Raw genomic sequence first — 13,710 nt, forward strand, 5'->3', positions numbered from 1 at the left:
TCCCGCTGCTGCCTCCTCCGGGACCCACGGTGCGGCCGCCGGGATGGGCTGGCCCGGGGGCCCTCCCTGCTGCTGCCCCGCCCCGCCGCGCCCCCGTCCAGCCGGGCGCCCCCCACAGGTGAGTGGCCGGGTTGGAGGACCCACGGGCAGGCGGCGGCCTCTGCGTCACACCACGCGGGCAATTCCAGGGGCCGGGCGCCAGGGGGCGCAGGGCAGGGCCGCGGGCGTCCTAGGGCCACAGAGAGGTAGAGTAGTTGGGCCCGGAAAGTGACCAAGGGGCGGGGCGCAGCCACATCCCCACTAGCTGGGGTCACCACGCCTTCCCTCATCCCGAGAGCGCACACTGTGGAACGCAGCTGCACAGTCCGGCCATGCACTGCGCGCGCCCCCCCGCCACCACTCAGCCACTCAAGCACGGGGCACGCGTTGTGCGCAGCCCGTGCAGCTGGCAGCGGCGTTTGCAGGGTGGCCCTGGCCGGCCAGAGCCGGCCAGTGTTTACTGCTCCTCCTTCCATCTGGGACACTGAGGCAGAAAGCAGGCACAGATAAGGCTGACTTGCCTCCCCAGCCCAGGCATCAGCCCCCCAGGTCCCTATGGGCACACCCTGCCTTCCCTCCTCTCCTTCCCTGGGCCTCACCCCTCCTCAGTGGCCAGCTCCAGCCTCTCATCCAACCACAGCTATTTCCAGGAAGGAGGGTGTGGGTGGAGGGGTTTCTCCAAACAAACCCAAGGCTTCAGAGTGAGAGGGGGCCCTGCTGGGGAGAGGCGAACAGGCTTTGGAATGTTCCAGTCAGGAGGAGGGTGAGGGTCCAAGGGAGTCTGATGGTGCCTTCCTAGGTGTCCCCCAGTGAGCTACTTTTCCTCACCAGCCTCACAGGGATCCTTTCCCCTTTTCTCTTCAGAGTTGCTCTGATGGGTGGGAAAGGACCCAAAGCCACAAGGATTCTGACCAGCCAACACCGACTTATTGAGTCTCACCTCTCGCTGCAGTCAATGCTGGGTCACCTCCTTGTTGGGCCTGAGTAGGAAGTGTTTAAGACCAGTGAAGGTCAGAGGATTTGAGGTGATATATTCCAGTTGAGGGGACTTTCAGTCCTTCTAGAAGCAGCAGTAGTAGGAAGCAGCATGATGGAGACGTCCTGGTCAGGGCTGTGTGCCATAGGAGCAGAAGAGAGGGTGGGGCAGAGAAAAACTACCCTCACCCACCAGCCACAGTGCCCCATCCTCCCCCAGTAAGGCTGGTGTTGGACCATGCTGGGCCCAGTTGCCCACCTAGCCAGGGTCCTAGAATGTCTAGGACACAGCCAGGGCTATGCAGGAGCAAGCACGGTTGCAAAGCCCATTCTCAGTTACAGACTGGGGACCCAGGCCCTGCCACATAAATGCTATTCTGGCCAAGATACCCTAGGGACAGACTTCCTGGTCTAGAGAATTGGAGCTTCCAGGGAGAAGCCTCAGGCTAGACCAGTCCAGGCAGGTCCTTGGAAATGTCCCAAGTGGGCTCCCAAAGCAGAGCTCATCCTGGAGAATGCAGGCTTGGACCAGTGCTCCATCTGGAAGGGCATGAGGGAAGAGGGAAGTTGAAGGCCCCCGTGGGAGAAGCCAGAGCTGGGGGAGCTGCCTGAGCACTGGGACGTTCAGTAAATACCATGCAAATGAGAGGGGGCACAATTGCTCCAGTGACAGCTACAGCCAGTTCTAAAGGGCTGCTGTCCAGGGCTTGGGGCTGAAGACCCCTGGGTCATTAACCCCTATGTTTTAGGATGATTACTCCTCACCCTTTCCAAGGCCCCAGCCACCTCCTTCCCTTGACTCTTGGGACAGGAAGTTGGCCATGTTCCCAGGAGGGGGGCAGGAGGCCCTGAAGCAGGGTGGAATATGTGTTGGGAGGGGGGCCTCCTGTCCGGTCCTCAGGCCCAGGGACAGTTCTCAGGTCCTGAGGAAGGAGAGCAGAGCCAGAAGAGCCATGAAGGTAGTACTCAAGCTTGGGGACTGGGGTGGAGAGTCTCAGGTGCAGGGCTTGGGATCTGTGAGATGGATGGAGCCTGAAGCAAAGTCAGGGACTAGGGAGTGAGGGACATGTCTAGAGCAGAGTAGCTGAGAGTCCTCAGAAGGGCTTCACATGCCTTGGACTGCAGTTTGGATCGTCGTAGGCAGGGCAGTATTCCAGCTGAACCTAGCAGTGTGTATTTTCTTTTTCCTACTTCACAACCAGTGAAACTGAGGCAGGAAGTTGGCACTCAGACCCATTTTTCCTGATCCTAAGGATACTGAATCCTGGGCTACAGGGTGGAAGTTCTCAGCTCTGATCCCTCCTCACAGGAAGTCCCAAAGGAGCCTAGAGTTCAGGCCAGAAGGCTGGCTGGAACGCTGTGTTCCCCACTGGCCCTCAAGCCCTGCCCTGAGACCTTAATTCCCACCCCGCCCCACCAGGGGTTGATCTCAGGGCTGGATCTCAGGACAGATCCCTGGATAGGGTAGATCACTGGGTCTGGGATAGCTCCAGAGCCTGAGGGGGCTGACACTCCCAGCAGGGTAGATCCTGGGAATCTGATCTCCTGGCCTCCTCCACATCCTCCCCCCCCCCCCACCACTTCCTGGAGCTGCGACCTGCCCCCTTCCCGCCTGCACTTCCCTCCACTTCCAGGGCCAGGCTTCTCCTCACACCAGCCAGACAGCCTGCCCTCCGCCCAGGGGAAGCGACTGCCTCCGCCAGGCTGCTTCCAGGAAGCCCCCAGCCAGGCCCCAGCATTGTTCAGGCCCTGCGGCCAGCACCCCAGCCAGCCGGACACCATGAAGTCCAGCAGCCCTGTGGAGAGGCTGCTCAGAGCCCTGGGGAGGAGGGACAGCAGCCGGGCCACCAGCAGGGTAGGAGTGCCTGCCGGCTGGGCAAAGGTGGGGCAGGGGCGGAGGTGTGGGCAGAGCGGGAGGGACAGGATTCAGGCCAGACCCTCTTCCCAGCTTCCTCCGCCCTCTCCCTTGCCCAGCATCCCTATTCCTCTGCCCCTTAGGGTGGCAGAGGGCTAAGTATGGGCAGCAAATGTTTGGGTTAGAGCGGATCCTGCCATTTGCTTTGGCTTCTCTATCCCTTTACTGCTCTGGAGTCATCCTGGAGCAGTCTTGTCCCCCAAAACTGAGCCCTGAAGTCCCACTTCACTGTTGTACTTTGCCAGGCACTATCCTGGAGCTCCAGAGCAGGGCTGGCATCAGGCTTCTTCCCTGTCCCAGAAAGTTTGGGGGAAATAGGGTGGGAGGTGGCAAAGAAATGAGGAGAGGAGGCCAGGTCTTGGGAGAGCTTTAGACTGGAGGTGGTCTTCCCCCCGGGCTCCTCTGTATGTGCCGTTAATGCTGCCAAGCGCACCCAAGTGTCCTCTTGGGTTTCACAAGGTTAGTGGGGCCCAGAACAGTTCCAAGGATAGTCAAAAGGCCAGAGGTGTTCCTGGGTCCCCATCACTCCTCTTCCCAATTTCTCATCTTGACCCTAAAGAGGGAGCTTTGCACAGCATACACAGTACTAGTCAGGCAGGTCAAGGAGAGGAGCAGGGCAGCAGAGTCTTGAACTCCAGAGGAGAAAATGGGTAGAAGAGAGGCAAGCTGTCTCCAGAAGGAGGGAGGAGTGAACCAGCCATGGGAGTTTCCCATGGGAACCTTCCATGGGATGGCTCCGAGATAGGCCTGGGCCATCCGGGACATTCCATCTCCTGCCTCTTTGTACCTCTGGTGGGAGGGGCCAGAGGGGGAATCTGGTCCATCTCCTCCCTCCTCTGTCAATGCTTCAGAGCCATTTGAACACCAAGTGACAGGGAGCTCAGTATAGCCCCAGGCAGCAAGGCAGCTGGACATCTCTCCCCAGTGTCATTCCTGTCCCTCCCCCCTCCTTACACAATTGCTGTCTGACGCCACAATGCACAAAGAGTAAACATGTTGTTCTGACCATGGGGGAGGGAGGCAGGTCAGCTGCCTGGAGCGTGGGGACAGGGGAGCAGGACTGCTGAGGCCACTCCTGGCGGCTTGGCTCAGGCTGGGTGACATACATCTGGACCCTCCTCATGGCACACAGGCCTCCCTTTGGGGAGGGCAAAATGGGAGGAGAGTCAGCACCCCTACTCCACCAGGAGGAAAGCCCTAGGGTTTGATTGGCAGTAATGAGGGCATCACATAGCAGGGCCACGTGAGGGGCGTAAATGATTCTTTGGGGAGGAGCTGACCTAGCGAAAGTGACATGAAGCAAGGGGTCACATTCCAAGCACTGCTGAGGACAGGCCTGAAATAGCTGTGGCCAGGTGTGTCCTATGAGTTTGAGGGCTTGATGGGGAGGAGGAAGAAGGAAAGCAGTGCAGTACTAAGGCAAGGACTCCACCCAGTCCTGGAGATGGGCCCCATTGTGGCATCACACCTCTCTCTGTCCCCTGTTCACAGCCTAGGAAAGCTGAGCCACATAGCTTCCGAGAGAAGGTTTTCCGGAAGAAAGCTCCAGTGTGTGCAGTGTGTAAAGTGACCATCGATGGGACAGGCGTCTCCTGTAGAGGTGAGGCACTCTGCCCTGTGACTCTGAGATACCCCCCACACACCACACCCAGCACCACCGTGCTGCTCTTGGTAGGCACCAGGGTAGCCAGGAGGCAACTGCCTCTCACTTTAGCAGCCCTGGCTCCCTATGACACACACTCATAACCCAGGACACTACCTTCCCATCCTGACCTGTGACTGGGAGACTTCCCTCCCTCTTCCTCCATCCACCCTGGAACATGGCCTCTTGACTACTCCACTCCTTAACCTGGGCAGTAGAACCCCTCTGCCATGTTCTTCCCTCAAACCCTGCCCCTGTTTCCCTACCCCTGGCAGTCCAATAGAGCTGGAGTCCCAGAAGTCCCAGGGTCTGCATCTAGGACCTAGGAGATGGTAGATGATCCCACAGAGCCCTGCTAACTCCTCTCCTCCCTTTCCCTGTCTAGTCTGCAAGGTGGCCACACACAGAAAATGTGAATCAAAGGTAGGTATCTGGTTCTACCTGATGGTAGGGGTGGCGCTGGAGTTCCTTCCTCCTCCCCAGATAGACTGCTCAGCCACACTTTACCCGCCCTCCACCCCTGTCATCTCACCATTGGTGATCCACTCTTGGATGGTAGGGGTGCTGTGCTGGGCCCTTTAAGAACCACCCTACTCCACCCCTGGAGGGCTGGCCCAGGCGGGTGGACAGTGAGACAGCGTTTGTCTTGGTGCTGTGCCCAGGCTGCAGCTGGCGAAAGGATGGGGGGTGGGGAAGAGGAGGAGAAGGAGGAGGAGGAAGGGTGGGGTGGGTGGGGAGGGAGCAGGACTGCAAAGACTGGGCAGCCGGATGGGCTGTGCCTTCCCTCTGGGGAAGGGTCCTCAGGATGCATGGGTGGGTCTTGTCCTGGGTCCTGGAAAGACTGGGCCTTTCCAGGCACATGCTGTAGATGGCACCCACTATCCATTGGCAACCTGAGACAGCCCCATCTCTGAGGAGCTTTCAGATTGTCCTTCTGCTGTGCAGGGTGGGGGGTGTCCCACCCTTGGAGCTGGCTTGGGGGAGCTGTGTGCCCAGGGGCGGGGTCTGCCGGTGAAAGAGGCCAGTGTCCGCCCCTGGCCATGGCCGCCTGCATGGCTCTATATATAACTCCTGTCCTGCAGCTGGATGAATGGGGGGTCTGTTGGGCAGGGGGCTGGGAGCCAAGAGCAACAAGTGGGGGGCCTGTGGGGTGGGGGACTGAGAAGCCAGAGGGAGGCGCCCTTAAATAGAGGAACCTCAGCGGGAGCCTGTGCCCATCCACTGACAGCCCCTCCACCTTCTTGCTGAAGCTGAGGGGTTGCCCATCCTCAAGCCCAGGAGGGTCCATGGGCCCATTTCACCAGGCGCTCAGTCCACTGCTTGGGTCTCTTTCCAGGTGACTTCCTCCTGTCAGGCCCTGCCCCCTGCAGAGCTGGTGAGTGTGCTATGGGATGCATCTGGGAAGGCAAGGAACCTGCCCTGGTGTCCAAAGGTCTGGCGGCCTGTGAGAGGGCCCCCAGGAGGTTACATAGATTGAAGTGTTGTGGGTATTGGGCACCCTGACCAAAAAGGAAAAAATGAGCCTCTGCTGTTCTTGTCCTCTTGGGCCTTCTGGGGGTTGGACTCCATTCCCCTTGCCCAGAGGGTGGACACTGGTCTGCCCTCCCCCTATTTCCAGGCCCAGACTGGTCCGGGTCCCTGCCCTAACCCCTCCTTTTCCTCCCCCATCTCCCTCTAGCGGCGAAACACGGCCCCAGTGAGGCGCATAGAGCACCTGGTAAGGTGATGGTAGTAGGGGGTGCCGGGGGTGCGTGTGGAGCGAGAACAGGTAGCTCTGGGAACCAGAACCTAGGTTTCCTGAGGACAAAAGTGCATGGAACCCTGGACTGGAGAAGCTAGAATGGGGGCACCCAAAGAGATGTCCTTACACCGTTTCTGATCCACCAGGGATCCACCAAGTCTCTGAACCACTCAAGGCAGCGCAGCACTCTGCCCAGGTGAGTGGGAGAGGGGCAAGTCCATGTGACCCCCCTCCTCTGCCAGCCCACACCTCAGGCAGTGTCCTACAACAAAACTCCTGGGAATAGCCCCCATCCCTAAACGAACTCTCCCTTAGGGCCCAAGTAGTCTCACCTGCCATCTCCAGACACCCTCCCATCACCTTGCCACCCCCCTCTTCCCCGCCCCTCTGTTCCCGACGTTGGCTTCGCCCCTTCCTCCGCAGGAGCTTCAGCTTGGACCCACTCATGGAGCGGCGCTGGGACTTGGACCTCACCTACGTGACAGAGCGTATCTTGGCCGCCGCTTTCCCTGCTCGGCCAGATGAGCAGCGACACCGGGGCCACCTGCGCGAGCTGGCCCACGTGCTGCAATCCAAGCACCGGGACAAGTACCTGGTGAGGGACCCGGCCGGCCCGGAGCCAACCAATGAGAAGGCTGAGAGGTCAACATGGGCGGGACTGCTCATTGACATCAATCCCTGAGGGGAGGCCGCTGGGCAGCATGGAGTGCAGGGGCGGGGCCAGGATGGAGTTGGTGTTGAATCCTGGAAGGTCGCCAAGGGGGCCTGACGGTGGGACCCGGCTTCTTACTGTGGGGCCATCTCCATCGCTCCTGGCTGTTGGAGGTCACTGCATCTAAAGGTTCCCCTTCATTTCAGCTCTTCAACCTTTCAGAGAAAAGGCATGACCTTACCCGCCTGAACCCCAAGGTAGGGAAAACTATCTGTTCAGCCATTAAACTGAACCATACCCACCCAAGAAGATCCCAGATTCCCCATTATTGATAGAAGCAATTAGTATCTACTTCATTCTTAAGCATTCTCCCATATATGACTTAAGGTACCCCAAAAAGTAGTGCAGGAGGTATCAGCTCACTGTCAGTAAAGAAAATGCTGAGGCCGTTGTGGACAACTAGCAGGCCCCCAACCTTGCCTCTGACCTTGTCCCTAGGCCCTGAATCTTGTCCCTTTTCTGCCCTACCCATCCCTCTTTGTTAGTGGCCTTCCCCCCAGCTACATCCCTCCACTCCCCAGGTCCAGGACTTTGGCTGGCCTGAGCTGCATGCCCCACCTCTGGACAAACTGTGCTCCATCTGCAAGGCCATGGAGACCTGGCTCAGTGCCGACCCGCAGCACGTGGTGGTACTATACTGCAAGGTGAGCTAGAACCGCCAAGTCACAGAGCAAGGGCCTCCTCATCCTGGAGGCCCTCTATCCCTGTCTCTCTGTCTCTCAGGGGAGCAAAGGCAAGCTTGGAGTCATCGTGTCTGCCTACATGCACTACAGCAAGATCTCTGCGGGGTGAGGACCCCAGCACCTCAACCACCCCTTCCCCTCTGTAGCTGGATCTCTTTGTTCAAGAGCCCCTCCCTGTAGATTTGGTTTCTGTCCCTCTTTGATCACTTGCATATCATTGCAATCTCCAGCAGGTGCTCTCTATTAGTTTCCTAGGGCTACTATAACAAAGTTTCACAGACCGGGTGGCTTAAAATAATCAAACTTTATTACCTCACAGTTCTAAAGACTAGAAGTCCAAAATCACCATGTCCGGGTTTGTGCTGTGAACCTGGGTACTGTTTTCCTCTGCCTCCTTCTAGCTTCTGGTGGTGGCTGGCAATCCTTGGCATCCCTTGACTAGCAGCTGCTTCACTCCAACCTCTGCCTCTATCATCACATGGTGTGTGTCTGTATCCCTGTGTCTCCTCTTCTCTTCCTATAAGGACCAGTCATATTGGATTAAGGGCCTACTCTGCTCCTGCATGATCTCATCTTAACTAATTACATCTGCAGTGACCCTGTTTTCAAATAAGGTCACATTCTGAGGTACATATCTTCAGAAGGGACATAACACACAACGTGATCTTACTGGCCCATTTTACATATGAGGAAAGTAAAGTCCAGAGAGCAATTGCCTGAGACCCAACAACTAGTAAAGTGATTATTCTATGGTGCTTCTAATTCTCTTTATCACACCACTCTGGGCTTCCTCTAGATTGAGGGGATCATGTGTCTCTTCCTGGGGCTTAGGGATGGGAGGCCAGGATTGAGTCCAGCCTTTCACCCCCAACACTGGTGCTGCTTTCCACAGGGCAGACCAGGCACTAGCTACTCTTACCATGCGAAAATTTTGCGAGGACAAGGTGGCCACAGAACTGCAGCCTTCCCAGCGCCGGTGAGCAGTCTGGGTGGGAATGGGCCAGATTCTCTTCTTCACGCAGCACAGCTTAATTGGGCAACTCCTCTGTGCCAGGCATTGTTCTAGTGTTGAGAATCCAGAACAAACCAGGTCCCTGCTCTCATGGGCTTACATGCTAGTGGAGTAGAAAGTAACAAGCCTAGGAATAAACAGAAATGATACATCATTTTGGATTATGAAGAAAATGAAGCTGAGCCTGTAATAAGAGATGTTTGGGATAGCCAGGGCTTTCCTCTATACCATGAAGCAGAGATCTAGGGGAAGAGCTTTCCAGGAGGAGGGACCGGCAAGTATAACACCTTTAAGGCATCAAGAGAAATTGAAGTTAGATACAAGGAGGAACTTTCTGATAATCTGGAAGATGGGAGGGAAGTACAGAGAAGGGCAAGCCTTCCAAGTTTGGGTAGAGGGTATACATAGTTGAAATGCTCCAAGGACCCTTCTAGAGGGAGGGACTTACATTCTCTTTGATATTCCCCCACCAGATACATCAGCTATTTCAGTGGGCTGCTGTCTGGCTCCATCAGAATGAACAGCAGCCCTCTTTTCCTTCACTATGTGCTTGTGCCCATGCTGCCAGCCTTTGAACCCAGCACAGGTGAGACCTCCAAGGTGTCCTCTGTGGGGATAGCTACTTGCCACCCCGTTTCCACATCCCTTTTATGATTTCTCCTCTGCTCCTCCAGGCTTCCAGCCCTTCCTCAAAATATACCAGTCCATGCAGCTCGTCTACACATCTGGAGTCTAGTGAGTGTCTGTTCCCAGGTCTGCAGGGCGGGGCTCCCCTCTGCTGCTCCATGGATCCCTACTGGTCTGGCCTTCCCAGACTTGGGCTCCCAGCTCTAGCTACAGAACCTGAGAACAAATACCATGAGGGAGCCCAAGTGACAGATGGGGAGCCTGAGGCTTAGCTGAAGATCCTCCCAGGGCTGACTGTGACCTCCCAGCTCCTGCTTCTGCTACCCGCCTCTGCACAGGCCCCAGTGTCTGACATAGCTCTCTCTACCTTCTTTCTGCCCCCCAGTCACATCGCAGGCCCTGGTCCCCAGCAGCTTTGCATTAGCTTGGAGCCAGCCCTTCTTCTCAAAGGCGACGTCATGGTGAGCAACCAGGAGAGTCCTGGGGATGTGGGGGTGGGGGGCAGTCTTGCCAGCTGCATAGTTCAAGGCAGATCGGAGAGCAAAAAAGAGTCTCCTATGGAGCACAGTAGCATGCACCTATAATCCCAGTGGTTCCGGAGGCTGAGGCAGGAGGATCATGAATTCAAAGCCAGCCTCACCAATTTAGCAAGGCCCTAAGTAATTTAGCAAGACCCTATCTAAGAATTAAAAAGGGCTGTGTGGGGGCTGGGGCTGGGGCTGGGGCTCAGTGGTAGAGTGCTTGCCTAGCATGTATGAGGCACTGGGTTCGATTCTCCGTACCACATGTAAATAAATAAAAGATCCATTGACAACTAAACAATATTTAAAAAAAATATATTTTCAAAGGGAGGTGGTTTGGGGATATGATTCAGTGGTTAAATGCCCTGGGTTCAATTCTGGTACCAAAAAAAAGGGGGGGTAGGGGGAGTCCCATAGATGGAGAGGTCACTTTAAGCTTAAGGCATGGCAGAAGCTGACCAAGCATTCCCTGGGTAGAGGAACTGAAGAGGCAAAGCGGATGTGAAGGCCTGACCCCTGGCCTCCCACCCTCCCCAGGTAACCTGCTATCACAAGGGTGGCCGCGGGACAGACCGAACCCTTGTGTTCCGAGTCCAGTTCCACACATGCACCATCCATGGACCACGGCTTTCCTTCCCCAAGGACCAGCTGGATGAGGCCTGGGCTGGTGAGTCCAGCCAGCTACCCCCAGGGGCACCGTGAGGGCAGTCGGGAGGACAGCGCAGGGCGGTGGGTGGGGCCGAGCCGCTCCTCACTGTTCACTCCCCACAGAGGAGAAGTTCCCCTTCCAGGCCTCGGTGGAGTTTGTCTTCTCCTCAAGCCCAGAGAAGATCAAAGGTAAGTGTGGGGGCTTGGGTGGGGACCGAAGTCACGGGTCCGCTGAGCTTCAAGCCCTGGCTGCCTTTCGCCAGGCAACGTCCCCCGGAATGACCCCTCAGTCTCCATGGACTACAACACTGCAGACCCTGCGGTCCGCTGGGACTCGTATGAAAACTTCAATCAGCACCACGAGGACAGTGCGGACGGTGTGCAGGGTGCCCTGGGCTGGGTGGTGGTGGCAGCGGAGCGCACACTCCTTCCTCTTGGGCAGACCCCGGGCAGCTTCCAGGCCGTCCCTGCTTCTCACCCCCGTCTTCTCCACGCAGGCCCGCTGGCCCACACGCGGGGTCCCCTGGACGGCAGTCCTTATGCTCAGGTGCAGCGTGCCCCCCGCCAGACCCCGCCGGCACCCTCTCCAGAGCCACCCCCACCCCCTATGCTGTCTGTCAGCAGCGACTCCGGCCATTCCTCCACGCTGACCACAGAGCCAACTGCCGAGTCCCCTGGCCGGCCGCCCCCGTCGGCTGCGGAGCGCCAAGAGCTGGATCGCCTCCTGGGAGGCTGTGGAGTGACCAGTGGGGGCCGGGGGGCAGGGCGTGAGACGGCCATCCTAGATGATGAAGAGCAGCCCCCCATGGGCGGAGGCCCCCTCCTTGGGATCTATTCAGGCCACAGGCCTAGCCTCAGCCGCCACTGCTCCTGCCGCCAGGGCTACCGGGAACCCTGTGGGATCCCCAATGGGGGCTACTACCGGCCCGAGGGAACCCTGGAGAGACGGCGGCTGCCCTATGGGGGTTATGAGGGATCCCCGCAGGGCTATGCTGAGGCCTCTGTGGAAAAGAGGCGCCTCTGTCGATCACTGTCCGAGGGGCCATACCCCTACCCACCTGAGCTGGGGAAACCCGCCAATGGGGACTTCAGCTACCGCTCTCCGGGCTACCGGGAGGTGGTGATCTTGGAGGACCCTGGAGTGCCTGCCTTATGCTCATGCCCAGCATGTGAGGAAAAGCTGGTGCTGCCCACGGCAGCCCTGTACGGACTTCGGCTAGAGAGGGAGGCTGGAGAGGGGTGGGCTGGTGAAGCTGGCAAACCTCTCCTGCACCCGGTGCGGCCTGGGCACCCATTGCCTCTGTTGGTGCCTTCCTGTGGGCACCACCATGCCCCGATGCCTGACTACAGCTGCCTGAAGCCACATAAGGCAGGCGAGGAAGGGCATGAGGGCTGCTCCTATGCCATGTGCCCAGAAGGCAGGTATGGGCATCCAGGGTACCCTGCCCTGGTGACCTATGGCTATGGAGGAGCAGTTCCCAGTTACTTCCCAGCATATGGCCGGGTACCTCACAGCTGTGGATCTCCAGGCGAGGGCAGAGGGTATCCCAGCCCTAGTGCCCACTCACCACGGGCTGGCTCTGTTTCCCCTGGCAGCCCACCCTACCCACAACCCAGGAAGCTGAGCTATGAGATCCCTGCAGAAGAGGAAGGGGATAAGTACCCATTGCCCGGGCACCTGTCCTCAGCAGGACCCTTGGCATCTGCAGGTGAGGGGCATTGGAATGCGAGTGCACAGGGTGGAGGAGGGTCCCGGAAGATGGTGGGGAAGCCAAGGGGGCACAAGATAAAAAAGAATTCAGCCGGACAGAAGAACCGCCTCCTGCTCACAGTCCTTCCTCTTCCCTTCACAGTGGAGTCACCTGAGTCAGTGTCCTGGAGGGAGGGCCCCAGTGGGCACAGCACACTGCCTCGGTCTCCCCGAGATGCCCAGGGCAGTGCCTCTTCAGAGATGTCTGGTCCCTCTACACCCCTGCACACCAGCAGCCCAGTCCAGGGCAAGGAGAGGTACGCAGAGGGGCTGGGGCTGCTCGGGCAGGAGCAGCAGGCATTGCTGGGGTGCGGGCAGCCCGAAGGAGGGACGCTACTGACCCATCTATCCTTCCACCCAGCAGCACCCGAAGACAGGACACCAGGTCCCCCACCTTGGCACCCACTCAGAGACTGAGTCCTGGCGAGGCCTTGCTCCCTGTTTCCCAAGGAGGCACTGAAAAGGCACCTGAGCTGCCAGCTAGAAGTGGGCCTGAGCCTCAGAGTCCTAGCCCCTTCTCCCCAGCCTCCCCTCCCAGCTCACCCAATGACTGGCCTCAGGAAAGAAGCCCAGGGAGCCACTCAGATGGTGCCAGTCCTCGGGGCCCTGTGCCCACTACACTGCCTGGTCTCCGTCATGCCCCCTGGCAGGGCCCTCGAGGCCCCCCAGATAGCCCAGATGGGTCTCCCCTAACCCCTGTGCCTACTCAGATGCCCTGGCTTGTGGCCAGCCCAGAGCCACCTCAGAATTCACCCACACCTGCCTTCCCCCTCACTGCATCCTATGACACCAATGGCCCCACTCAGCCTCCACTTCCTGAGAAACGCCACCTGCCAGGGTCTGGGCAACAGCCAGGACCCTGGGGTCTAGAGCAGGCATCACCACCGACCAGAGGTACCAGTCACCATGTCACCTTCGCACCTCTGCTCCCGGATAATACAACCCAACTGCCAGGTATAAGGGCCTTGAGAGCAGGTGGGGTGGCCTGGAGAGCCCATTCTCCCAGAGAGGGGCACTAGGGAGTCCTGGGGATCAGTGCTGGGGTCTGAACTCAGCCCCTCCCTGTCCTAGACCCCCCTACACAAGAGAACCAAAGCAATGTCAAGTTTGTCCAGGATACATCTAAGTTCTGGTATAAGCCACACCTGTCCCGTGATCAAGGTGAGAAGTAGCTTGTCCCCATCCCACCCTACCCTCCAGGCATCTGCCCTGGCTTGGAAGCCCCATCTAAGTTGAACTCCTTGACTTTACCCTTAGTGAGCCTCTCACCATCAGGTTAGACTCAACATTGTTAAAGCTCCCATGAACTCTGAAGTTCTGTCCCCAGACTCCCACATCCCCCTACCATGGCCATCAGGTCAAAAGAGCCCTGGGTGCTTGTTGGCAGAGGAACAGGGTGTATGGGCTACTGTGCAAACTTCTCCCTGCTGCCCCTTACCCAAATA

The 13,710-nt window shown here is 58.1% G+C and overlaps 2 protein-coding genes across 10 annotated transcripts in view; one reads left to right on the top strand and one right to left on the bottom strand.

Annotated features, from left to right (window-relative positions):
• Tns2 (tensin 2) overlaps positions 1-13,710 on the top strand; it is a 17,252-nt gene continuing 3,542 nt past the window's right edge. Inside the window, exons 1-21 of one of the 9 annotated variants that reach the window (XM_046435928.2) lie at positions 1-118; positions 4,421-4,529; positions 4,957-4,994; positions 5,908-5,946; positions 6,250-6,288; positions 6,459-6,508; positions 6,736-6,907; positions 7,171-7,221; positions 7,546-7,668; positions 7,748-7,812; positions 8,600-8,683; positions 9,193-9,305; positions 9,394-9,454; positions 9,732-9,807; positions 10,405-10,534; positions 10,639-10,704; positions 10,779-10,892; positions 11,013-12,224; positions 12,369-12,522; positions 12,627-13,219; positions 13,337-13,426. In XM_046435928.2, coding sequence (XP_046291884.1) covers positions 44-118; positions 4,421-4,529; positions 4,957-4,994; positions 5,908-5,946; positions 6,250-6,288; positions 6,459-6,508; positions 6,736-6,907; positions 7,171-7,221; positions 7,546-7,668; positions 7,748-7,812; positions 8,600-8,683; positions 9,193-9,305; positions 9,394-9,454; positions 9,732-9,807; positions 10,405-10,534; positions 10,639-10,704; positions 10,779-10,892; positions 11,013-12,224; positions 12,369-12,522; positions 12,627-13,219; positions 13,337-13,426 — 3,454 coding nt within the window. In that variant the 5' untranslated portion in view covers positions 1-43. Of the gene's footprint in view, positions 119-2,490; positions 2,897-4,420; positions 4,530-4,956; positions 4,995-5,907; positions 5,947-6,249; positions 6,289-6,458; positions 6,509-6,735; positions 6,908-7,170; positions 7,222-7,545; positions 7,669-7,747; positions 7,813-8,599; positions 8,684-9,192; positions 9,306-9,393; positions 9,455-9,731; positions 9,808-10,404; positions 10,535-10,638; positions 10,705-10,778; positions 10,893-11,012; positions 12,225-12,368; positions 12,523-12,626; positions 13,220-13,336; positions 13,427-13,710 lie in introns of those variants that run through there. The other 8 variants (XM_058576352.1, XM_046435930.2, XM_058576354.1 and 5 more) reach the window with 8 other exon arrangements.
• Positions 7,997-13,710, bottom strand: part of Spryd3 (SPRY domain containing 3) — a 24,096-nt gene continuing 18,382 nt past the window's right edge. Inside the window, exon 11 of the mRNA XM_058576360.1 lies at positions 7,997-8,846. Coding sequence (XP_058432343.1) covers positions 8,823-8,846 — 24 coding nt within the window. The 3' untranslated portion in view covers positions 7,997-8,822. The remainder of the gene's footprint in view (positions 8,847-13,710) is intronic.

Source organism: Marmota monax, unplaced genomic scaffold (assembly GCF_021218885.2).
Source record: "Marmota monax isolate L192 unplaced genomic scaffold, Marmota_monax_Labrador192_F-V1.1 WCK01_AAM20220418_F8-fsc00012, whole genome shotgun sequence".
NCBI classification, from domain to species: Eukaryota; Metazoa; Chordata; class Mammalia; order Rodentia; family Sciuridae; genus Marmota; species Marmota monax.